Source organism: Oryza brachyantha, chromosome 6, assembly GCF_000231095.2.
Source record: "Oryza brachyantha chromosome 6, ObraRS2, whole genome shotgun sequence".
NCBI lineage: Eukaryota > Viridiplantae > Streptophyta > Magnoliopsida > Poales > Poaceae > Oryza > Oryza brachyantha.
Genome location: NC_023168.2, coordinates 222,671 through 246,873, shown reverse-complemented (window position 1 = coordinate 246,873; position 24,203 = coordinate 222,671). Strand labels below are relative to the sequence as shown.

The 24,203-nt window shown below is 44.3% G+C and overlaps 3 protein-coding genes across 7 annotated transcripts; 1 reads left to right on the top strand and 2 right to left on the bottom strand.

Moving 5' to 3' along the window:
• Positions 1 to 522: 522 nt before the first annotated feature.
• LOC102713829 (protein arginine N-methyltransferase 7) lies at positions 523 to 7,309 on the bottom strand. 4 transcript variants are annotated; one of them, XM_015838345.2, is made up of 15 exons: positions 6,992 to 7,309; positions 5,990 to 6,212; positions 5,568 to 5,693; positions 4,991 to 5,155; positions 4,797 to 4,915; positions 4,632 to 4,723; positions 3,949 to 4,205; positions 3,427 to 3,663; positions 3,228 to 3,301; positions 2,088 to 2,181; positions 1,834 to 1,983; positions 1,688 to 1,762; positions 1,158 to 1,254; positions 958 to 1,062; positions 523 to 817 (listed from the first exon to the last, which is right to left on the bottom strand). In XM_015838345.2, the coding sequence occupies exons 1-15, from the start codon at positions 7,273 to 7,275 to the stop codon at positions 810 to 812; spliced, it is 2,106 nt and encodes a 701-aa protein (XP_015693831.2). In that variant the 5' UTR covers positions 7,276 to 7,309; the 3' UTR covers positions 523 to 809. The 4 variants fall into 4 exon arrangements, with proteins under 4 accessions (XP_015693831.2, XP_040380997.1, XP_015693833.2 ...); XM_040525063.1 differs by having other exon boundaries at positions 530 to 1,062; XM_015838347.2 differs by lacking the exons at positions 523 to 817; positions 958 to 1,062; positions 1,158 to 1,254; positions 1,688 to 1,762 and having other exon boundaries at positions 1,846 to 1,991; positions 2,061 to 2,181.
• A 1,494-nt stretch (positions 7,310 to 8,803) lies between these two features.
• On the top strand, positions 8,804 to 13,507 carry LOC102713554 (dihydrolipoyllysine-residue acetyltransferase component 2 of pyruvate dehydrogenase complex, mitochondrial-like). The gene is made up of 19 exons (XM_006656482.3): positions 8,804 to 8,906; positions 9,538 to 9,631; positions 9,849 to 9,949; positions 10,046 to 10,143; positions 10,252 to 10,292; positions 10,454 to 10,509; positions 10,645 to 10,719; positions 10,817 to 10,909; positions 11,036 to 11,281; positions 11,367 to 11,439; positions 11,628 to 11,713; positions 11,805 to 11,890; positions 12,024 to 12,099; positions 12,263 to 12,330; positions 12,416 to 12,482; positions 12,548 to 12,643; positions 12,719 to 12,821; positions 12,937 to 13,032; positions 13,140 to 13,507. Exons 1-19 carry the CDS (start codon positions 8,877 to 8,879, stop codon positions 13,208 to 13,210), a joined length of 1,656 nt encoding a protein of 551 aa, XP_006656545.1. The 5' UTR covers positions 8,804 to 8,876; the 3' UTR covers positions 13,211 to 13,507.
• A 3,356-nt stretch (positions 13,508 to 16,863) lies between these two features.
• On the bottom strand, positions 16,864 to 19,987 carry LOC107304318 (scarecrow-like protein 6). Of its 2 annotated transcripts, XM_040525256.1 has the most exons (3): positions 18,404 to 19,987; positions 17,624 to 17,686; positions 16,864 to 16,947 (listed from the first exon to the last, which is right to left on the bottom strand). In XM_040525256.1, the coding sequence occupies exon 1, from the start codon at positions 19,907 to 19,909 to the stop codon at positions 18,458 to 18,460; it is 1,452 nt and encodes a 483-aa protein (XP_040381190.1). In that variant the 5' UTR covers positions 19,910 to 19,987; the 3' UTR covers positions 16,864 to 16,947; positions 17,624 to 17,686; positions 18,404 to 18,457. The 2 variants fall into 2 exon arrangements, with proteins under 2 accessions (XP_040381190.1, XP_015693433.2); XM_015837947.2 differs by lacking the exon at positions 16,864 to 16,947 and having other exon boundaries at positions 17,451 to 17,686.
• Between the last annotated feature and the right edge of the window lie 4,216 nt (positions 19,988 to 24,203).

The following is a 24,203-nucleotide window of genomic DNA, read 5'->3' as shown; positions in this document are numbered from 1 at the left end:
AAGTATATAATTATTATTCTCGGTCTTAGAAAAGCATGAATGCTAGTCTTTCTCCGATAAACACTCAGATATTAACTTTGGGCCCAGAAAGACACGAATATTCAGCTTTGGCCCAAAAACATGTTCGTATTAACCTTAGGGCCTGAAATTTCATGAGTATTAATTTTGGGGAAAATGTGTGACTTATGAGTCTTAGGCCTATAATTTTGTGTTCATGTTGGGACAAAAATCCGTGGAATTTAGGCTTCAGCCAAAAAACAGGTGAGTATTAAGGTTTGAGATTAAAAGTACATGAGTATTACTTCGGTCCAAAAGTCATGAATGTTAGTTTTCAGCCCAAAAAAAAAATTGAGTAATAGCTTTCGACCCAGTAACATAGGGGTCCGGGGTATGCCTTTTGGCCTATTTATGTATTTACGTATTGCAGATTGACGCATGAGTTTGAGCCTTTGGCCAAATATCATGATTAATACCTTAGGCATGAAAACCCATAAATATTAGCCTTTTGGGGGGCTTGGGTGAGACGAAAGTTTAGTCAAAATAACATCAAAAGGACAGAGTTATTGGGACCATGTTCGCCAGATGGCAGTGGGCTGTTATTAGGCCGCAGGTTAGATGTGTTAATGGGCTGGCACAAGGCATCACGATCTGCTAGGCTGTAGATGGGCGTAAGGTAGGCCTGTAAATGTTCAGGTTGGTTGGATCCTCGTAAAGGCAGTACACCACGAACGATATGATCGGCATCAACGAGAAAGTCAGTAGTGTCACGTTTTGTGCTGCGTACGCACAAACGATCACTGCGCCGAATACTATCTATCTGCGGAATAAAAACAACAAACAATTATCCCGATCGCGAGCATACTTTTGTACATGTTGCATAGGGGCACGTTACACAAAGTAGATGGGCGTAGCATCAACTGCATATTGATGCTGATGAAGTGCTGAACGTAAGCTCACCAGTGGAAGGATCGAAGGACGCCTCCACATGCATCGCAGACTTGCCTGGATTTACCTCTACAGGTTTGCTAAACAGCTGCACTCCTTGTTTCCAGTATCGGTTATCTGAGCTCAACACCAACACCATAAATCCTCTCATCAATTCATCTGTCCCAAGCTAATCAGCAGCATCACAGAAAATCAGTAATATATGTATTTACCTGGTCCAGTGGTTAACACGACGGATTTTTTCTCATCAAGAACCCAATCAATCCAAACTGCAAAGCCATGGCATGTTCCATCATGCGAGAACTCAATCTGCAAGGCCGTAGACAGACAGTAAGAAAATTGATTATATGCACACAACTTTAGACCGCAATGCATGTTTCTCTGAGAAAACTTGTCCAGATTTACACCTATGATTTGTAGAGCTTATGAGAGGTGGAAATAAATCCACTAAACCGATATACCAGTATAGAAGAATTACTCGTAAGTAACATATATCCACCCATGCTCCAACCTAGGTTTCTTATACACCTCTTAGCCATACCACTTTCTACAGGTCGAAAAGAACGTTTTCCCATAAGCAGAACAGAACCACCTTATCACCCGTACCCACAAAAGATAGCCTGCAGACTATTTCTCAGAAAAAATTGCATGGACACAATAGTACTGTTTTCTTCACAAATTTACAGTGTAGAAGATTCAACCCCAATGATGGCATCCATTCAACAAGAAAGAGAAAAGATACCTTTGTTTTCCCAAAACAGGAATGGATTGGCTCAGAGAAGTTGAAATCCATCAGAGAGTACACTTCACTTAATTTCTGTAAGAGCTGAATGGGTTATTAATCCCTTCGAAATGAAATTTGTATCTGTGCACACAGTTTGATTTTACCTTGCTATAACCACACTGCCATACATAATAAGGCAGACAAGGACCTTGCTGGTCATCAGGCAAGTCACCGCAGGCTCCTAAAGTCTCATTGACAACTGAATGATCAAAGCCCTCTACATCTTTAAGGTTGCATCGGCTCCTCCATAAGTCCTGCGGTACTTTAATTCACGAAAATGAAAACTAAAATTTCTTTCCAATAAAAGAAAATAATGTTGAGGGAACATTACAGAAATGTGAGCACATGAAGATCTGACCGGAAGTGACATTGCACATAGTCTTAGTATTCCTTTACATGGCATGATGAATGCATCCTCAGATAACATCGAGTCAAGTAGAGTTCTCACATTCCTAGAGTTAAACATCAGGAATATGTTTAAGTCTTTACTTGGAAATACAATAGAAAATACATAAAAGGTAATTTCAAATAAAAAATGTTTCTGTTTTAGCTGCCCTCCCCGCATTTGATGAATCTTAACACAATATGGATGTGTGGTGCTTGATAAATGCAACAGAAACAAGGAAACCAGGCATATCACTCCAGTCTAGTTTGGTATGTGCCAGTAATACTAATAACCCATACTCCAGCTTTACGTAAAGGATCAAGCTGGTTGTTGCAAATGATTCCCAAGGTTTATACTTCATATGCAAATATAACCAAACAGGTCTTAGAGGTGTACTTCCACATCATGCATGGTCTTAGAGGTGTACTTCCAGCATGAGTTGATCTATTATAGCATCATCCCATGATTTTGGTAGGATGATCTCATTCCTCCTTTTCTACTAAGCATGTGGTTTGAGGGGTAAGGTGGTGTAGCACCAATTTAAAGTTTACTCTATTCCTTAACCAAATAATATGTATTGGATCAAGTGGTCAATATTTCCATGCCCTACTGTGAATCTGTGATGGGCATACTACAGGCCGCCTTAGTGGCTTAGTCAGAAAATATCAAAGATTGCCGACTTGGCAATTAGGAAAGCTTTCAAAAGCAGCATGCAATAGCAGAGTGTAGAAAGGTCAACCAACAATGGCTTCATCTTGTCAAATTTGGGGTACCTTTTCCCTTGTACAGAAATATGCCAAAATAAAAGTACAACTCTAAAGAATCATGTTTTGGCACAGTGAATGGTTTTAAGCACAAAAATGAATCAAAATATTGATATGTACATTTCAAAATGTCCAAGCTCACCAGTCATCACACAAAAGACTAAGGCGGCGCTAATTAAAAAATATATCCAATCAGAAATCATCATACCTACACCATTAAACAATAAACTACAACCATTTCTCACTAGGACAGACTGATTAAAATAAAATAATACACACTCAGTTTCATAAATGGACAGATTGATTTCCCGAGATAATGACAAAGGTTATGAGTCAGTATCTTACGAACCAGAAACGTAGATTTTGCCACGGAAGCATTCCTTCACTTCCATAATAAAATGGTTCCCCCACTAATAAATTAACCTATGGAGATGAAAAAAATAATTAGTACCAAGAGGCATTCATAAAACACAACAGCATGAATCTCTGAATCTAAACAAGAACAAAGAACATAAAAATCACCCACTAACACAATTTACATCATTTACCTTTTTATGTTTCAGGTCATCAGCAGAAAGAGACGAGGCTCTTTTACCAATCACTTGAATCTTGTCTATGGAAATATTATTTGCATCTGCAACAGCTCGAAGATAGGTTGCACCCTTGTCCCGTAGACCAGGATACATCGCGATGACTTTTGAAGTGGGTGAGATTGAAGAAATTAAGAGAGCTAAGAACAGGCTGTCATCAGCCACAACACAGGTTGGGGAACATTTCACAGTCAACTGGCAAGACAAAATTAAACATCAATAAGCTCAAGTTGTTATATATAGCATAAAATATGGAATTAATCATGTATTCCCACTAAAAAATCATCAAATTTAAGAACAAAAGCATAATCATCTCAGAGCTACTGATAAAGTCAAACAAAATGCTTTTGCATGAAGGGACCAACAGAGGTTATCAATTAGAAACTTGAATTGAGTAGGCAGATGTTTGGATTCTACGGCAGTTACAAAATACACGTAAATATCATGATATTTATAGGCAAATGAAGTGGTGAAACTCACAGCATTTCTAATGGTATTTATCAGAGCTGATCTCCAATCTTTATCACCATAAAGTGCAATCCGTTCTGGCAACAACGTTAGATGGTCACCTTGGAAACCTCTATCACATGCTTCATCGTCAATGTTCAGCTGATAGGAGATGCTAGTTTGGTTATGTCTAGCTCGTAGTGAAAGAACTTGGTCTTCTGTAGCAGGAATCCCCTTTCCTTGTGTAAACCATACACAGTGCTTCCAGTGATCACACCAATCCTTCATGTCTATGAAAGCAGAAAGTAGTATGAAGTATGAACAAATTCTATGGTTTTGAATAGTTTCAGTATCAGAATTAAGGCGAGCATCAAAAGGCCCACATCAATAGCATATAATCTGACTGAGTGTTTCAAATCTTTACAAGTAACCACAGTAATTAAGTTAGCAGCAATTGGGGTTATTCACTCTGATGATCTTCTATGACTGGATCTGTGTACGCGTATGTGTCTTCCTTGGATGATATACACTGTACATATGCATGCAGCCAATAAATGATTTTCTATGGCTTTTTGGTAGAAGTCTAGACTCTAGAATGACTGTACTATTATCAGGAAGTGGCATGCGCATATCAACTCTGCAAGCACATAAATATTAGGAAATGATACTGAAATATGCAAAGAAAAGGTGGACAAAACCGTAACAAGTTAACCAACCATGCTGTACATCCTCAGTACTTGATTGTCTCGCCCATCTAGGAGCAGTTGAGTAGAAGATTGACCCAGCAGAATCCAATTGAAGTACCCACCTGCATTCAGAGATAAATGCATTTATTCAGATAAATTTCAGAAGACTAGAGATTCTTCAAAAGGCTGCACTACCATGAAATAATAGCATGAACATGTCCATCTTGTGTTGTCCGTATCTTGATATTGGTCTCACGATGACTATCTGGCCGTTTCCAAAAGTCAAATTCAAAAACTTTGAAGGGTTCTGACAGCTACATCAAGAGAAATTAGGACTAGGGACAATATTTATCTACCAGATTTTGCAAAATTAAAGTTAAAGTCCATACCAATCGTATCTCATCTTCCAGTGCATCACATTGCATTGCATGTTTCTGTAGCTTCACAGACACAATCCTTTCCATCCCTCCAGGAGTAAGCCATACACCATCCGCAGCGTTTGCTTCATTGTTGTGCAAATCATGTAGCTTCCACAAGAATGTACTTTCGACTAGCTAGGACATCAAGGAAATCAACAAATTCAGTATAAATTTATCTAACCAACATATTCAGTACTCCTCCGTTTCAATTTACTTGTCATTCTACCATTCAACATTTTTGTCAAAATACTTGTTATTCTCACATTCCAAAGCAATTTCATATATGTCTTCCCCATCCTAATCTTCATCAATGCAACCGTACTAGTACTAGTACTCCTTGAAAGGAATTTTAATGCTTGCTTTGGGAAAGATGATTAGGTTGCAATTAATCAGGTTAACAACATAATTTACCATAGCTCCTAGTTTAGTGTGTGATTTGCTAGAACGACAACGACAAGTAAATTGAAACATAGGGATTATAAATTTATCTAACATTTTTATAATTGGGATGACCGACAACCACGTTAAAAAGGCACTGGGCACTGACCTGCCCATATGTAGTGGCTCGATAAGGAACTATCTTTGGATTTGTTGTCAATAACATGTCATGTGCTTGCTGTAAAGTAGGTATCAGACCCTCACCCAACAGCTCAGAATCAAGAATTTCACTCACCTGCAGAATATATCTGTTCCGTTAAAACAAGTATTAGTTACACCAAATACAAAATGGCAGGAAAATGATTAAATCCTCTTATATCCTAGAATGAATAAAAGGGAAAGTAGGTCACAATGACTTGGCAGTAGTCCAAATAACAAAACAACCAATAGATCTACAGCAGTTGCCTGATACAAATATTTGTTACATTGCCATAAGTGAGATCAGTAGATTGGTTTTCCAGTTCCAAATACGATTTATATGAGCAGTGTCTTATGATCAATAGCATTGGTTGGTCTAAAACAAGAGCTTACCAATATATCAGCTGGTGAATCCATGTCATCTCCAACTTTGAGCTCATCTGAACGCTTGTGAAAGACTTTAACCCTATTTTCCATCCCATTTGCTCTCAGTACCTTTCGCATCAACTTTCCCATTGGAAGGTAGGATTCACATGCTGAAACGCTTCCTCTAGTTTCACCTCCAGCAGCTGCCAAAGCTCGTGCGGCCATCATGGATAGCAACCCAGTCCCAGCTCTGCAATCATTATAGACATAAGCATAAGGATCCGTTCAATATTTTGCTAGTACAAATCAAGCAGGAACCAGGACAGTATAAGAAAGGTGATGAGACGCTTGCACATAAAAGGCTTAAAGTAACATTTGCTTTATAGCATGACCTTACAAAACCTAGATTAAGGATAACAATGAGCATAGCATGTCTTCAGTGCCCTATGCAGCACCCCTGACTTGTCAGATGAGGTTGTATTACCTAATAATAAGAATAATTCAGAAATTCAAGAAAAGTGAACCCAAAAGAACAGCATTCAACTGGAAGTCGAATTGTGCCTACAATTCTAGGTGCTCCCTCCGTCTCAAAATATAGCTACTTCTAGGATTAAAATTTATTCCAGAACTCAAAATACAACTACTTACCCACCTACCTATTCATCTCAACCAATCATAGTCATTACTCGTTTCAAACTTGAACACTTCAAAAAAGGGCATAAATCTCTATATTTTGAAACGGAGGTAGTATCTATGTTAGGTCAAGCATACATCACAGTATCACACTATAAACCAAATGTTGCTCCTCAATTAACAACAGAAATCAATCGTAGTCCCAGTCCCCGACACCATGAACACCCAAGCTGCATCAGGCCATGTAATTTAGGGTTCCCACACGGTATTTGTAGAATAAACCACTCAATTCTTTGGTTTACAAACCCAGTTCCAACAAAAGTAGTAGCCCATTGCAGAATTTTGGCGGTCATCAGAACGTGGGAAAGGCTATTCGAAACCGGTAATGTGACCCACCCGATGTCGAGGACGCGCGAGAAAGGGTCGGTGACGGCGGCGTCGATGGCGCGGCGGTATGCGCGGTTCCGGGCGGTGTCGTTGAGCATGTCGAGGTAGGAGGTGGTGGAGAGAAGGTGCCTCGGCGGCGGTGTGGGGTCCTCGTCGTCGACGACGAGCCATTCGGAGTCGCCGGTGAGCGGGTTGAGGCGGAGCTGGAAGGCGCGAGGAGGCGCGGAGGCCATGCGGCGGCGTAGGATGCGGATGGCGGCCGGCGGCGAGGCGAAGCAGCAGCTCGACGGCATCGGGGATGGCCGCCTAGGGTTTACTGGCCTTGGCCTCCCGACGAATCCAAACATCCAGCTTGCGCAGATCTGAACCGTCCAAATTCGAACCAACGGTCCATAATATTTCATTTTATTTTATTCTGGATTTCCATCTCACTAATAATTTGCTGTAGACATTAAATTTAATACAAAAGTAAATATATGATTTGAAACAAAATTCTATGGATATCTTTTACTAGATAATACATGGTTTGGGGAGCGTGTGCATGGAATTTGTAAGAGTAGAAGTTGAGAAGAAGATTATTTCAATAGGCCTAACATAAATTAGATATTATGTCGAATGCCGCGCTATGTATGTGTTCTTTGTGAGATCGTAAGAGGGCTTTTTCCATCTCAAAAGCTAACCATTGAGGTGAGGGGCTACCCGACTTATTATCCTAGATCTTTTGTCTCTCCACAATCAACGTGGGACTATTCAACAATCTCCCTCCTTTCACACATTGGTGTCCGTATCCGGGCTACCACCATCCCACGGTCCATCAGGTATACAGATCCTCCATCCCCGCAGGCACCTTACGGATCCATCAGGCCTTCACACACTATGTCCACCAGACCAGAAATGTTAAACTACATACTCTGATACCAATTGTAGGATCGTAAAGGGCTTTTTCCACCTCAAAAGCTAGCCATTGAGGTGAGGGGCTCCCCCACTTATTATCTTAGATTCTCTGCCCATCCACAACCAATATGCGACTATTCAACATTCTTTGCTCACAGCATCATTTTTTTCACTCTTACTTATACTTAATAGCTAATATTTAAATTTTTAATTTTATATTTAAAGTTCATTTGAGTGTTTTACGTTATTTTTTATTTTTTTAGCTTTTACTTTTAGATCGTTAAAAACACATATTTAAAAGTGTTTGTAAAATATTTCTTTTATAAATATAACATTTTGTTTCTCTCCTTAAAAAATCAAACGATGACCACCTCAGCCTTTTCTCATATTTTCTTTGTATATACTTTTTAAGTAAATACATCTCACTTTTATAAATTATGTTTTTGGTTATAATTAATTTTATTATTTATTCATTAAATAGCTATTACATAAATTAGAAATATTGCAGGAAAGAACCGGGCAAATATGGCTGTGATTCAGATCCTCTTCGTGTAATGGCTGCATTTGTCGAGTGCTGTATCCAATGTGTTATTTATTAAGCGAAGCCAAAGTACAAATTGTGCACCATCGATGATGACGACAAATGTTGGTAGTTGGTAGTGTCGAATGAGGTTAGTGACTCCAAATTTTAAACGCAAGCGTACGCATTGTAAAATTTTCAATAAAACGTTTAGCAGAAAACTTTACAAAAACTAATAAAGCAGTGAAATTAAATTATTAAATAGCTAAAAAAGAAAGGGAGGTGCAGTTGCAGGGCACCAACTAATACCTAATCCCTATAATTAGTCAGGGATTATTGATAGTAATATAATATAATATTAAATATTAATCTAAGCGTTCGCCTTCTTCTTCTTCTTCTTTCTTGTGTTCCAATCTCCACCAGTTCCGCGGCAGGCTCCTCCCCCACAATCGCGCGCGCGCCCCCTCCTCGTCGCCGGCCATGGAGCTCCTCCTCCGCCACTCTGCCAAGGTCTCCCCATTCCCCTCTCCATCTATCTCTGTCTCTGTCTCTCGTTGTTGTTCTCGCTGCCGCCGCCGCCGCCTCCCGAGTTTGTTGGAATCTCGCTGCTCCGATCGATCCGGTCTTTGCGCCATGCGGCGAGCGATGCGTCGTCTTCGCCCGCGACCCGCTGTTCAGCGGCAGCTTGCAGATGTTGCGCCTGACGGAAAAATTCCCTTGGTTATTGGGCGAGCCAATCTCGCGCCGGTTTGCCCCCATGGCTTACCCATGGTTCATCCCCCCATTTTTTTTTCTTTTACAAGTAGGATTACAAGACAGTCAAAACTTTTGGTAGCACTGATGAGCGCTGTGATCACGGTATGTGTTTCGGGTGTTGAAAATGTTTCAAGTGCTGCACAAATCCTCGGTAATCACGCCGCTACTCTAAGCGCTGCTGACAATCCTGTACATATTCATTGTGAAATTGCATCTCAAAAGCATGTATGGGTTGCTCTTTCTTCATGGGACTCTCGTTTTTATCACTTATATATATGTGAAACAGAACAGGATTATTGTGGTTACATTTCATCTATGAATGCTCTGTTGCATGCGTGCTCTGCGTATGCTCATAGTTTCCTGCACAATTCGCTTACTTGTGCAGTTGCGAAGAGTGCATGCTGTCCTCGGACGCGAGCGTGGGAGTGTTGTTCGTCACTTCTCATCCAGCGATTGCTCCTCTCTTGTGAAGGAAGATAGTATGTGTTCTCTCTTTATTCCTTTATGACATCTCAGTAAGTCCTTGCTCATAAAAAAAATCCTTTTCCATATGAATATTTGAATGTCACTCACCAGTCATGTATTTCTAACGTATGCTTCAATGCAGAATATTTTGGTCTTAGTGAATCATCAGTAATGAAAATGGTATTTCTTCTCTAGATTTATTGCTTAAAACAGTGATTTCTCCTGTTGCAGCTATATCAAGATCTAATCTTCATGCAGAACATGCAAAAAAAATTGGAGGATCGAATTTTACCCATGACAGGCAATCTGGAAAAGAGCTTCAGATTTCCAAGGTTATGCAGTTCTAATCAAAATATCACCCTATCTAAATTTGAATGCCTAATCATTTGTTTTAATTCTATCTTGCTGTCCTATCTTTCCCTTCGCAGTTCTCAATGCAAGAAGCAAGGAGAGGGTCTAGTTTCACGAGAGCATCCAAGCATGGAATGCCGATTGCCGTTACCGGAGTACATAGTTTATTCTCCTGGTATGCACTTTCTTTTTGAGATTTTGTTCTGAATTCTCCTGTAGTCATATATTTGCTCTGGCTTAAATAGCTGAGGGTGCATTTTCACTGTTCATTGCTTTTCATCAGTGTGCAGGTAGTATCGGCTAGGTGTTTTTCAAGTGGAGCAGGTACCTTCTCTAAAGTCATAAAACCTACGTCTAACACTAATGTTCATGATATAGATTAAGATCATTCTGTTATAAGATTATTCCCAACTTGAAGTTATATCATGACAAAGACAAGTTAATGTCTTCCTTCAGCGTTTTCAATAGTGTTGTTTACTGTCCAGATTTACCTCCACATCAGGAAATCGGAATGCCTTCACTCTCCCCTACCATGACCGAGGTACAATACTCAAAGCTGCAAATAAATTAAAAAAAAATCATGGCACCATGGTATAGAAACAAAAATAAAGGATGAGCAATGTGCTGTATCTCTTGAGTTGCCTCTATCATCTCAAACTTATTAAATTGCCTGTAGGGAAACATTGCAAGGTGGGTGAAGAAAGAAGGAGATAAAGTCTCACTTGGTGAAGTTCTTTGTGAAGTGGAGACCGTAAGTTTCTTTCGTAATACTCACACCAAGGCTTGATTTATCCCATATTTATTCAATTAAGCAGCAGCTTAATATCAAGCACATTTGTGGTGATTAGGATAAAGCAACAGTGGAGATGGAATGCATGGAGGAAGGCTATCTTGCTAAAATTATCCATGGAGATGGTGCCAAAGAAATTAAAGTTGGTGAGGTACATATTCTTGATTTGGAGACACCTTTTTCCTCCATTTAGCTGCTGACTTGTTGCTAATGCCCATGTGCTGTGCTGATATGACCTTGGGTGAACTTTAAAATTTACACTTTATTTTTTAACCAGATTATTGCTGTAACCGTGGAAGAGGAGGAGGACATTGGCAAATTTAAGGATTACAAGGCTCCATCTTCTGCTGAATCTGCAGCTCCAGCTGAATCGAAGCCCCAATCTGAGCCCACAGAACCAAAAGAGGAGAAAGAGCAGCCCAAGGCTCCTGAGCCAAGGGCTACAAAGACAGAAGAATCTTCTCTTTCAGAGGACCGCACATTCTCCAGTCCACTTGCAAGAAAATTGGCAGAAGACAACAATGTAAGCATCTAATATTTCAGCTATCCGTGCGCTTTCTAAAGAATGCAGTTTTTTTTTAATTTTTGAAACTCTGTTTCCTAAACAGGTACCAATATCAAGCATAAAAGGTACTGGCCCCGATGGCCGCATTCTGAAGGCAGATATTGAGGATTACTTGGGTATGCCTTGTTCTATTTTCATTCAGGCTAAAGAATATCTCTTGATGGTGACCTTAATAAATAACATGCTTATCTAAAAGAGAAAGATCAAAGTGTCATAACTAACAAATGGTGGTAATTTTACCTATACAAGTAGATGTGTAGAAGAAGAGGGTTTAGGGATCTAATGATTTTTATGCTCAATGAAGCTTCTGTGGCCAAGGGGTCCAAGAAGGAAACTTTGGCAGCTCCTGGACTAGGCTATGTGGATCTTCCGAATACGCAAATAAGGAAGGTAATATCACTCCCCACATAATTTCTTTCATGGTTTTCTGTTGCCATTGGTGCTCCACTTCTATTAACAGCTTCTATTATTATTTCCTCAGGTTACTGCAAACCGCCTGCTGCACTCCAAGCAAACCATTCCTCACTACTATCTGACAGTTGATACTTGTGTTGACAAACTTATTAAGTATGGTTTTGATCAAACTTTGTTCAAGATTTTTTAGTGTTTTATCAACCTGTACCAAAGAGCATGTTGTTTGCACCATGTTTTTATAGAGGGTTTTATATCATGAAACATTATTAATTAATTTATGTTCCAGGTTGCGCAGTGAGTTGAATCCTATGCAGGATACCTCTGGTGGCAAGAAGATATCGATAAATGATCTTGTTATCAAGGTAAATTTTGACGTGATTCTCTTCTTTCCTCAAGGCTCAAGTAGCTAAGTTCATACTTGGCCAATGCATGCATACATCTTTGCTATGCAGACAAACAATTTTCATGGTTCATGTTTTGCATGATTGGTTGGATTTGTTCCCTAAATTATTGTCCAATATGCAGGCTGCAGCATTGGCTCTTCGTAAGGTTCCTGAGTGTAATAGCTCTTGGATGAATGATTTCATTCGCCAGTAAGTTATAAGTAATGGGTCACTGAGACTGGGATGTTCACTGTTACTACTTAAAATATGATGCGCTACATATAATCTCATGCAGGTACCACAATGTGAACATCAATGTTGCTGTACAAACTGAACATGGCTTGTTTGTTCCAGTAATAAGGGTATGCCATTTGTTTTCAAGTTTTTAAAAATTTACTCTTCTCCTTAACTTGTATTGCTTTTGCAGGATGCAGACAAGAAGGGCCTAGCCACTATCGCTGATGAGGTGAAGCAATTGGCACAGAGAGCAAGGGATAACAGTCTTAAGCCAGAGGATTATGAGGTATAGGCCGAATTTACATCTGGGAATGGATTTGATAGTGTTTCGGGTTGATAATTTGAATACAATATCTTGCAGGGTGGCACTTTCACCGTGTCAAACTTGGGAGGTCCTTTTGGAATTAAGCAATTCTGTGCCATTGTAAATCCTCCACAATCAGCAATTTTGGCTATTGGCTCTGGTAATGTGCTGGCTAATAATCACACTATCAGGGTCTGCTTCATGGCTATGCCCTGCTTGAAGCCATTTTGGTTTGCTGTTTACTTACTGTGGCTTGAAATTTGTTGTGAGCACAGCTGAGAAGAGGGTGATCCCTGGAGCTTCTGAGGGCGAGTTTGAAATTGGTTCGTTCATGTCAGCGACATTGAGCTGCGACCACCGGGTCATTGACGGTACGTCTTGGATCAGTAAATGGTACTTGTTGCTACCTGGAGTAAGGGATTCACCATATCTCGCTGACCACCCTCTTTCCTTTTTCTTTTTCTTTTTTTCCTGGCAGGCGCCATTGGTGCAGAATGGATGAAGGCATTCAAGGGCTACATCGAGAATCCGACAACCATGCTGCTCTAAACAAGGATGACGAGGATAATTCTTTTTGTAGGTTTTCACAAATAAGGCTCACAATAACAGTGTCTTCTTTGTTCTTTTCATTGGTTTACACTGTATAACCTCGGCACGGCCCCATCAGGGCTCTAAACCAAAGAGCAAACATAGGAGAGTCAGCACAGCATCCGTTGTCGATGCATTTTCATCCTGAGGTAAATTACAACGTGTAGTTGAAGGCTTGATGTTTTGTTGCTTCAGCCAAATTCTCTCCTCCAGCTAGGAGGTATGGTTAAGATTCTCAATTTGAGAGATGATTGGAAATTGGGGTTTTTACTGTTGGTTATAGAGTTAGCCTAAAAGGCATATATGTTGTCTACATAGTAGCCGCAAAGTTACTCTAATACCCCTAGGCACATATACACTCAACACCCCCACTCAAACTCAAATGCAATGTGTATGTAAGGCACTGTTTAGTTTTCAAAATTTTTTTTCAAAAACATCACGTCAAATCTTTGGACATCTAAATAAAGCATTAAATATACATGAACATTAAAACTAATTACATAGTTATGGGAGAAATTGTGAGACGAATCTTTTAAGCCTAATTAGTACATGATTAGGCATAAGTGCTACAGTAGCCAATATGTGGTAATGATGAATTAATTAGACTCAAAAGATTCGTCTCGCGGTTTTCAGGTGGAATCTGAAATTTATTTTGTAATTAGACTATGTTTAATATTTTAAATGTGTGACCGTACGCGTAAAAAAAATTTTTGGGAACTGAATGCAACCTAATAACATTGCATTTGAAACTAAACACTAGGTTAATGACAAGCTAGAATAAAATCAAAGCTCATGCTTGCTTAGGTTACCGAAGCGTGAAATTTTTGGACGGTAAAGGAGAAAAGATTCATCTCCTCGATGAAGTGGATCTTGGTATCTTCACAAACCGTTCTTTAAGCCCTTGGTTCCAAAAGCCTAGTTTTTTTTTCCTTGTCTCTTCACTGATTTAAAGATGTTGATGACGACGGTGAAAGATCCTCACAATCTGTTCTTTGATCCGTTCACAATCTGTTCTTTGATCCGTCACCGATAGATGATGGTGCCAGCTTGAACGGGAAGCTGATGATGTGAAGACCAATTCCAACGTTGAGTTGGTGATGATTAGTTTGTTCGCTTTTGTTTATGTATATAAGACAAAGTTTAAATTTTTAATTTTTAATTTTTAATTTGTATTAGATATATTTTTATCATAGTTTATTTGTATCCTTGGCTTCTAAATTGCTAAGAACACGTATATAAAAAATTTATTTATAAATTATTTTTTATTTGTAAATATGTCGTTTGTTTTTTTTTTTTGTTTCCGTCACCCTCGATGATGATGATGATGAACAGAAGGTCAGTTCCGACGTGATGATCAACAAGACAATCAAATGATAGTTTTGGATGGACAATCTGTTGGATGTCTGTAATTCGATACCATGTCAAATTGAGAGAGGATTGGAAATTTAGTAGCAAGAGGACATTGATATACTAGCAGCAGACAGTACTAGCAAAAGACGCAATGGATACTGGCAGACATGTTGATAGCACCGGCAGCGAATGAATGAAGTACACTAGTTGGCTTTTTGAGAGAGAAAGCAAAACAGCGTATTTACAAATAAAAATAATTAGTGATGAGAATTTTATGTGTGTTCTTAGCGATCTAAAAGAGTGAAAAATAAACTACGATGGAAAAACTCCAAAATCAACTCTAAAATTAAGGTTAAAATTTAAATTTTGGCTAAAAGCTAATGCTGAAAATAAACTTCGATAAAAAAACCCTAAATCAACTCTAAATATAAGTTTAAAAATTTAAATTTTGACTACATAGGTAGAAGCGAAAAGGTGTGAGTGGTAGCCTTGCGAACTTGTCAGTTCTGCTGTCATTTCTTTTAGCAGGATGCTGTATGTGTTATTTGTGAATAATTTGTTTGGCGTAGGCTGCTATTGTTCTTGACTATATATTATCGACATGTTAGTGTCAATAATCCTGTGTGGAAAAAAAAGGACGCTTACATAAAGAAAGCCGCTATTGCAAGGCATCCTGAAAAAGGAGAGGCAGCGAGTGAAAGCTTGCTCCAAAGTGCGGCACAGCCTAACCATCAGATGGTGGTCATCATCTCTCAAGAAAATGCCTGTCTTAATCACGTTTTGTAGTCGTTCTGTAACTGCAGGGTCCCAATTTTTGCAAATACACATGTTCATTGTGCAAAGCTGAATCTCATTATCTCATCCAATGTAGTATATATATTGTATCAGCAATCAACATATGCTGCTAAGCATCTGGTGTCTTTTTATCAGTTATCTCCATTTGCCTGCTGTTTGACCCATATTCATACTGAACTGGGAACATCATATCCAACTGGATGATAATCCGAAGCCCATTATAGCACAAATCATCATTTGATGATTGATGGCTACCGTCAAATCATTTTCTTGGTCATATTTTAAGATCTAAGCTTAATTACACTGACAGTGACCAGAGTGCCTTAGATTTTTTTTTTCTGTTAATACAGTGGTTTTCTGAAGGTTGCAGCACAGGCCTGCTTCGACAAGTACTGGTTCAGACAAAAGGGACAGTAACAGTTGACAGTCTGAAGAAATTTTCATGTGGATATCTATCTTCTTTACCAGTGCGTGTCTGAAAGGGAGCCTCCATGATCCCACTTTGCTTGAAGGCTGCAAAATACCTTTCCTGGGCAGCAAGAGAAATCTGTAAAGTAAAGCAGCCATATATCCCTATGCCCTTTTTTTTTTATCTCTGAGGTTAATTCACATGCAAGGCAACAGAGTTCAGAAGCAATGGAGATGCTTCTCTTTTATTTTAGAATCAGTTTCTAGCCTGGATATTCACTTCACTATGTCAGTATATGGTCCTGATTGGTTTAGTCCTGAAGCTATATTGCTCACACTTGAGTAATGCTTATAGATGTTTAGTTGATTACTGCTTTACTTTGAGTCCACAAATTTTGGCATCCAATGAAAATGTCCAGTGTGGTCCTAATAGATCTACTTTGGAGGTCATAATCTCCAATCAGGAAATGGCAGGCAGTAGTCCTTATCAGATGATATGCATCTTCCAGTAAAGGGTCAAACTAAAACATGGTCTGTCATGTTCTTTCTCCCCTCCTGTCTAATTGAGCTATATTCATCGATCAATTGCAGTTAGGGAAATAAAGTTTTGCAGATTTTTCCACATTATATATATATATAGCTAACTGGTGGTCACGATTGTAAAAGAATAGACAAGACATAGCGCGTGAATTTCAACGGTATTACGTGGTTCAAGTTCACCTAATGCTAGTTTCAGGAGGGGCCAAAAGATAAATGGAAGTTCAGTAATGGAGATGAGATTATACACTAAACTAACCTGATAGAGTGTGGAGGGGCCAAGTGAATTTTTTTTTAAAAAAAAAGTGAGGCCTACATGTGATGAGGGGCAAAGTCCATGTGACACCAAATGATTAAGGCCTAAACACAAGACATATAATAATACACCCATAAGAAATAATTGGTACATGTGTAGAAGGTGTACACAAGGGAAGACAATAGGACAAGGAAAGTGCTTGGCTGTGAGCCTACAATATAATATAATACTAATGGGAGGCAAAGGAGATTTGCCTGTTGCTTGTGTTAGAAAGATTACTAGTCCAAGGGCAGGGCAGGGCAGGAAAAGGATGGCATGTCGTCTCAATCGTCTAGCCATACATAGTGCTATCCTGAAAGTGAAAGATCAGAGAGGGAGAGCCAAAATGGACAAATCAAAGTATATCGAAAATCTTGCAACAGTCGTCAAGAAAGGCTGACAAATTGAAGCTGAAATAAAAGCAGCTCGAAGATAAAACTGCAAACAGCCCTTCATTTATGCAGATGAGTACAAAAGGACAAAGTTTATAGTGATATGGAAAGGTTCTAGTCATGAGTGATGACTCCCTAAAGAATTCCATGCAGATTTGTGGTGACATGCAAACCAGCTTCTAACATTTCACTGAATGAATTATGAATACACCAATGTAGGGAAAAGGAACCACCTCCCCATTGAAAGTTCTAGGTCTGGTTTCTTTTGCACTATGGGACGCATGCTAGTCACTGCTCTACCAAAAATACGTTGCAGCTCTGAGTAGATCTGACTGCACATTTAGCAGGTTATGGACCACATGGCCAACAAATGCAAGACTAGTCCTAACAATTGACGTAGCAACTGCAAGCAAAGACCTAGATGAAACTTCGACAATTTGCTATAAGCTTCTGCCTTATGAAATGTTCCCTAAATAGCTAATGAAACAAGCAGCAAAGTTAGTGTATGCACATGGTCGAAGGTTGGTGTCATCTCAGAGACGACGACCCTTCAGCAGAAACAATTGCATTTTTACTAGTAGGTATGAGGATGCATACATGTTACCCTTCACTTCAGTTCTGTTTCCATGCCATCTCATCATGCCAGTCTGTGGTATGCCCCTGCATTGAAGAAGAGAATTAAGCTTGGAAACGAAGGGGTTAAAAAAAAACAAGAGAACTCTTCAAGATAAAACAAGGGTGCAACTTGTAGTTCTGATGAGTGAATGATGGTGCAATGGATGTCACCTGTCAATAAAGGCACATCACATTCATATCTACTGTTCATTGTTGATGTCCTTTCCAAAAACCAGAAAAGAAAAATCAGCGAGAAGTAGAAAAGTCACAGAGTTCCAGTACACCTTAACTGCAAGCTGTTTGATGCAAACCATAACAGTGCACATAGAGAGTGCTGGCCTTAGTAGAGACTAGAGCTCAAAGCTTATCATGTGCAATACAATCAATCAGTGACATTTTCCTAGTGTTTTTTGCCCAGAAATCTATTCCAAATTGCCACAGGAAGAACCTTGATGGAACAGACAGAAGAAAAGGAAAATGAAAAAAAACAACTATGTTAAATCAGATATGTGCACAAAGATCTCCATATATGAACAATTAAATCACAAATTTGGGGGCTAGCACTCTTCGGCACTCCCAATTTTGCCATTGCCATACAAATTTTACAAACCTGGCATGGAGCATGAATTCCTCTAGACAAGAATTGATTCCATTACCCAATTGCTACTTCTAATGTATCACACAAAGGGAGAAGCTTTGATCAATTTACTCAAAGCCAAAAATATTCAAGATGAACACCAAGCATTTGTACTGCAGCTGTACCAGGGACCAGGCTGCTGAGGTTTTGCAACCCAAGATTAGGAGAGTGAAGGTCGATCAGCATCGCCATGCCGACACCGACACAAGCTCCGACCGCTGCCACCACAGCGCGAGCGCCGCCTGGCGCTTCTCCACGTGGAAGCCATGGTTGGCCGTGCGCCTGAGCAGGCACTCGGCCTGCGCCTCCGCCGCATTGCTGAGCTGCAGCGGCGCAAACCCACCGGACGCGAACATGGACTGCAGCGGGGGCAGCTTGTCGCCGCCGAGCGCAAGGTGCTCGACCCTTGGCCGCAGGATGAACTGCTCGATCTTGGACACCACGTCCGGCGACGCGCCCGCCGTGTCGAGGGACTCGAGAAGCGCCGCGCTTGACCGCAGGAGGTTGAGGGCGTGGTGCGGTAGCGGGAGGTCGCCGCGCTCGCAACCGTGGTCGACGCACACGACGACGGCGGGACGGAGCTCCTTGACAACACGGAGGTGCGCGGGCGCCGGCGAGAAGGTCGCGGAGCCGGCCGGGAGATGGACGGCCACTGCTTCGTCCGCCAGGCCCATCGGCGGGGACGCGCTGAGGGGGTCGAAGGCGAGGGCGGTGAACTCGAATGCGATGCCAAGCTCCGCGGCGAAGCGCGTGAGGCTCTCGTAGGTGAGGTGGAGCTCGAGGGGGTGCCTCGTCCCGGGCGAGACCAATGCGGTCACCTTGAGGGTCGGCGGCGGCAGCGGCACGGCAGCGCGGCGCCACTGGTGCGCGAGCTCCTGCATGAGCGGCGGCCAATGGCCGCCGAAGCCGATGTCGAAGTCGAGGAGGTGGACGCGGCGTGCGGCGCCGAGCGCGTCGAGGAACGCCTGCGTGGATGTGAAGCTGGCGAACTGCACGGTCGGGGAGGCGTCCGCCAGGGCCTTGTGCGCGGCGAGCTTGAGGGGGACGTCGAGCGGCGAGGAGACGGAGGCCTGGTGCGGGAGGGCGGTGGGCTGGAGGAGGCGCAGGAGGGCGTCCCGGAGGAGAGCGGCGGCGCGGAGGAGAGGAGGGTGGCCCGGCGGCGGCAGCGAAGGGAGGCGATGATTGAGCCGCGCCAATATCCCCATTGCGGAAGTGGAGTCCCCGGCGTGGAGGCGGCGCGCCGCGTCGAGCAGTTCGTCCACGAGCGCCTGAGCCTGAGCCTGGGGAGGGTCGTCCTGCGGTGGTGGGGGGAGCAGGGAGTCGAAGGGGTCCGGAAAGGCGGGGCCTTTGAAGCCGAAAGCGTCGCCGTCGCCGTCGCCGTCGGCGTACCCGGCGTCCATGATCCAGCGGAGGAAGGAGCTGTCCTGGGGCAGGGCGGCGGGGGTGACCATGTCGCCGAGGACGGCCTCCCAGTCGTCGGCGGTGGTAGTGAGGGGTTTGGAGGAGCAGGAGCCGAGGGAGGAGGAGGTGGGGGGGCTTGGGCTGCGGTTGTAGAGCACGGAGGTGGGCTCCGGCGACTTGGTGTGGTGGTGGTCGTGGGGATGGCAGGAGGAGGACATGACGATGATCATGAGAGGAGACGCCCTGGTACGGTAGCAAAGTGGCGGAGGGGAAGATGTATCCGTCCGTCGAGACTCGAGAGAAAGAGAGGTCGCCGGAGACGGAGGCGGAGATCAGTTTTTAATCGGTTCATTTCACTTTTAACCGATATTACTGTCTTCTTTCTTTACTCGTATAATGAAATTTATTCTGATTTAACTTTCCTGACCGACATATTGGTCCCATAACTATGGCCTTCAACGACTCATTTAAATTTAGTTATCCATATCTTTATTTAATTTAGATGATTATCTAAAACAATTTTATTATTCATATCTCTTTACCGGACATACTGTCACGCCCAGAAATTTACACCAAATTTCTGAACAATAGCATACATTAAATCTCGGTCCAGGAATCAGCCCGAGTACACACTATGACAAATTAATACACAGTTCCACGACTTAAAAACAAATAAAAACAATTATCTATCGAAATGCATCAGCTTCAGCTGGCGAAGACGGCTCCACACCACAGGCATTCTTGATAGCGGACTGGACCTTACTTCACCCTTCGGAACAACCTTCTGACTCAGGCTCTGGCACTTGCTCTGGTGGGGGAAAAATTAAGCAAGGCTGAGTACAAACCACCGTACTCAGCAAGTAACACCCAAGAGAGGAGAATAGTGAATGCAATAGGGTATCAAGGATAGGCTAAGGTTAAATTGCACAAAGCTGCAGTAATTTAGCAAAACAGTAAATAAAATAAACCGAAATAAAAGTAAAGTAACATTTAAAATAAACATCCACTGTCCAACGTTACACCACGTTGCAACAGGCTCAAACCGCTGTCGAACGTTACACCACGTAGCGACAGGGTCAACCCTCTGCCCAACGTTAAACCACGTTGCGACAGACCCAAACCACTGCCAACGTTACACCACATTGCGCAGGGTCAAACCAGTTCCAAGATTAATAAAATTATTAAAGGGGTTTAACTAATCCTAGTGAGTCTGTCAGTTCGCCCAATAACCGCGGGCACGGCTATTCGAATAGTTTTACTCTGCAGAGGTGTACAACTTTACCCACAAGACATGGCTGCCAAGCATGTTACCATGCCCCAACGTATCACCCCGATACCTCAGTACGGAAACCATGATAAGACCTTTCACCTAACCCTCCCTAGACAATCGCACCACACTTCAGGTTTCACCCCCTCCTTTACACCAAGTCGGGCAGTCCCCTCTTGTGCCTTGGTAGATCCGGAAGCAGCAGAGGCTTTCGTTACACCACGATTGCCCGTCCATACTCCATCACGCCTACCCTTGTCTCGGTACGTCGAATAGGGACAAGCTAGATTACGAGTCTCACCGTTGCCCATTCTGGCTTGTGGTTAGTACGTGTAAGACCTTCAGGGTTTCCTGAGAACCGGTCCTTAATTGTCATGGGTGCGACTCTCAAAACCATGCACCCACAGCCCACCATAAGCAATATTTTAGTTGTATTAATCCACATCGGGAAATTAACCATGATCAAAACCATCAAAGGCCTATCAAAGTTTAACCAATAATCAAATAAGAATTGGTGAGCTAGTTGAACTAAGCATGGCTAAGCATTGTCTAACCCTAAGTCTAGTCAAATTAGCCCTGGGATGACAATAATAATAAATGGGGATCAACGGGTATAAAGGTAAATGCCCAACAGATAAATAAAGTAAATACATTTGAATACAATGCATGTTTGAATGTACAAGCGGGGGATTTTATAAACATAGGTTCAATATGATCAAAGAAGGGTGCCACTTGCCTTGCTTAGACCCACGAGGAACTTCGGCGACGACTTCGAGAACGAACGGCGCTGCGACGGGGAAAAACCTACAACAAACAAGGCAAAACAAGAAAAACAGGCTATAAAACTACTGAAACAGAGAAAGAAACTATTTTTAATGGATTCTTGGCAATTTTATGAATTTAATGAAATTTGAATGGACCTAAACGGAGACTAGATGAATTACTTATGAATTTTAGAAGTTTTCTGGGTTTTTTTAACTAAACAGAAAAGTCCTAAATCAATTATTGCGTAATTAATGGGGCTGCTGACGTCAGCGAGGAGAGAGGAGGCGCTGACGGGTGGGGGCCACCTGTCGGTGGGAGAGAGGGGAAGTGGGCGGCTGACACGCGGGCCCGACCAAGAGGGAGGGGCTGGCGGGTGGGACCCGCTGGCTAGTGAGAGGGAAACAGAGAGGGGGAGGAGGGCGCGGCGGAGACGGCGAGGGCCGAGGAGAAGGAGAAGGTGGCGACGGCGATGACCGGCGGCGCGAGGGCGTCGACGTCGGCGACATCGACCGGCGACCGGAGGGCGACGACGGCGTCGGCGAGCACTGGCGCGAGGCAACGGGCGGCGGCGCACGGCGAGGCAGGGGTCACGACGAGCGGAGGGGTGGCGACGACGGAGAAGGTGGTGACAGGCGAAGGGACGGCGACGAGAACGGCGACGACGAGTCGGCGTGGAGGAGGCGGAGACAGCGACGGGTGGCGCGGCTCGGAGTGGCAACGGGCGGCAGGAGGGAGAGACGATGATGGACGCCGGCACGGGGAAGAGGCGGCGACAACGCACCGGGCTCGGCGGCGCTCTAGCGGCGGCGGGGCCACCACGGCGACGGCGCGGCGACGAAGACGGCAGGTGGAGGGGCGATGGCGACGAGCGACGCAAGGCGACAGGCGGCATCGCACAGTCCGGGGCGATAGCGATGGCGCCGGGAGGTGGAGGCGACGGCGGGCGCCGGCAGCGAAGGCTTGGTGGCCGCGCGACGATGGTGGCGAAGGGCGGAGATGCAACGGCGAGCGCCGGCAGCGCATGACACCCAGCGACGGCGCGCTGGAACGGGTGGAGGCGGAGGACGTCGGCCGACGGCGAGCGGCGGGGCGCACTCGCGGTCGCACAAAGAAACAGAGGAAGGGAGGAGAGCGGGCTCACCGGGGTGGCGCGGCGGCGACGGCCGATGCGACAAGATCGACCAACGCCGGCCGACGGCGGCGTGGCGGCGCTGCGGAGCGGCGGCGCGAGCGGGTGCGGCCAGAGGAGCTAGACGGGAGCTCGAGGAAGGAGCGAGGTGGCGTCGGCCAAGCAGCGACGCAGCTTGACGGCCGAGCGGCGGACGCGACCGGAGCGGCGGCGCACGACGACGGCGCAACCGGAGCAGTGGCGCACGGCGGTGACGGCGAACGGCACAGCAACGACGGCGTGACGGCGACGACGTCGGGCGGCAACAAGCGGGCGGCGCGGCGGACGGCGACCGGCACTTACCGATGGCACGGGGAGGTCGGCAGCGGCGGTGAAGAGGGAAGAAAGAGGGAGAGAGGAGCTGAGCGCTCACCAGCGGCGACGGAGACAGCGGCGCGTCGGCGAGGGCGAGGCGGAGGTGGGGACGCGGACGAGCGGCGGCTTGCGACGTTTGGTGGCGAGATCGGCCGACGGCGTCGAGACGACGGGGCACGGCGGCGGAAAGGACGAAGGGGCGGCGACGATGCTCGGGTGCACACCGGCAGCGACGGAGGCTGGCGGGAGGTCAGCGAGGTAGAGGCGGCGGCGGTGACGCGGGTGGGCGGCGACGTCCGACGGCCGACGAGGAGATCGGCGGCTGACGGCGACGGAGGGAAGCTTCGGGCGGAGAGGGGGAAAGTGGCGGCGGGGCAGAGGCACGGGGATTTTATAGGGTGGCGGCGCCGACTAGGGCGGAGCGGACGGTAGTGACCGAGTCGGCGACGCGGCGAACTCGGCGGCGGCGGTTGCGGTGGCGGCGCGGCGGGCGGAGGAGTCGGGGCGGCGGCGGACTCGGCTGGCGCAGCGCGGCGCGGGCGCGGGCGCTGGCGAAGCTTGGTCGCTGACAGGTGGGACCCGCCTGTCAGTGGTGCAAGGAAGGAGGGAGGCGGCACGGACTGGCGCGGGCGAGCGAGCTGGGCCGGGCGGCCCAGGCGGGGGGGGGGGGGGGGGGGGGAGCGCGCGCGGGAGGGGCGGGAGGCCGGTGGCCTGCTCGGCTGGGCCGGCCGAACGGGGAAAGTGGTGGGCCGGCTCGGCTGGGCCGGCCCGGGAAGGAGGAAAAAGAAAAAGAAAAAGAGAGAGGAGGAAAATTGGACTTCGGCCCAATTTGAGAAGGAAGGGAAAAAGAAAGAAAAAAGGAGGGAAAAAGGAAAACCCCACTTTTGCCGAGTTTTAAATTAATTTGTTTGATCAAATTTTATACTTCTGCAATTTTAATTTAAATCCAGTTAATTGATTTGGAACCTTGATTTAATTAAATTAATTCCTTTAGAGGGATTTTTCCTGA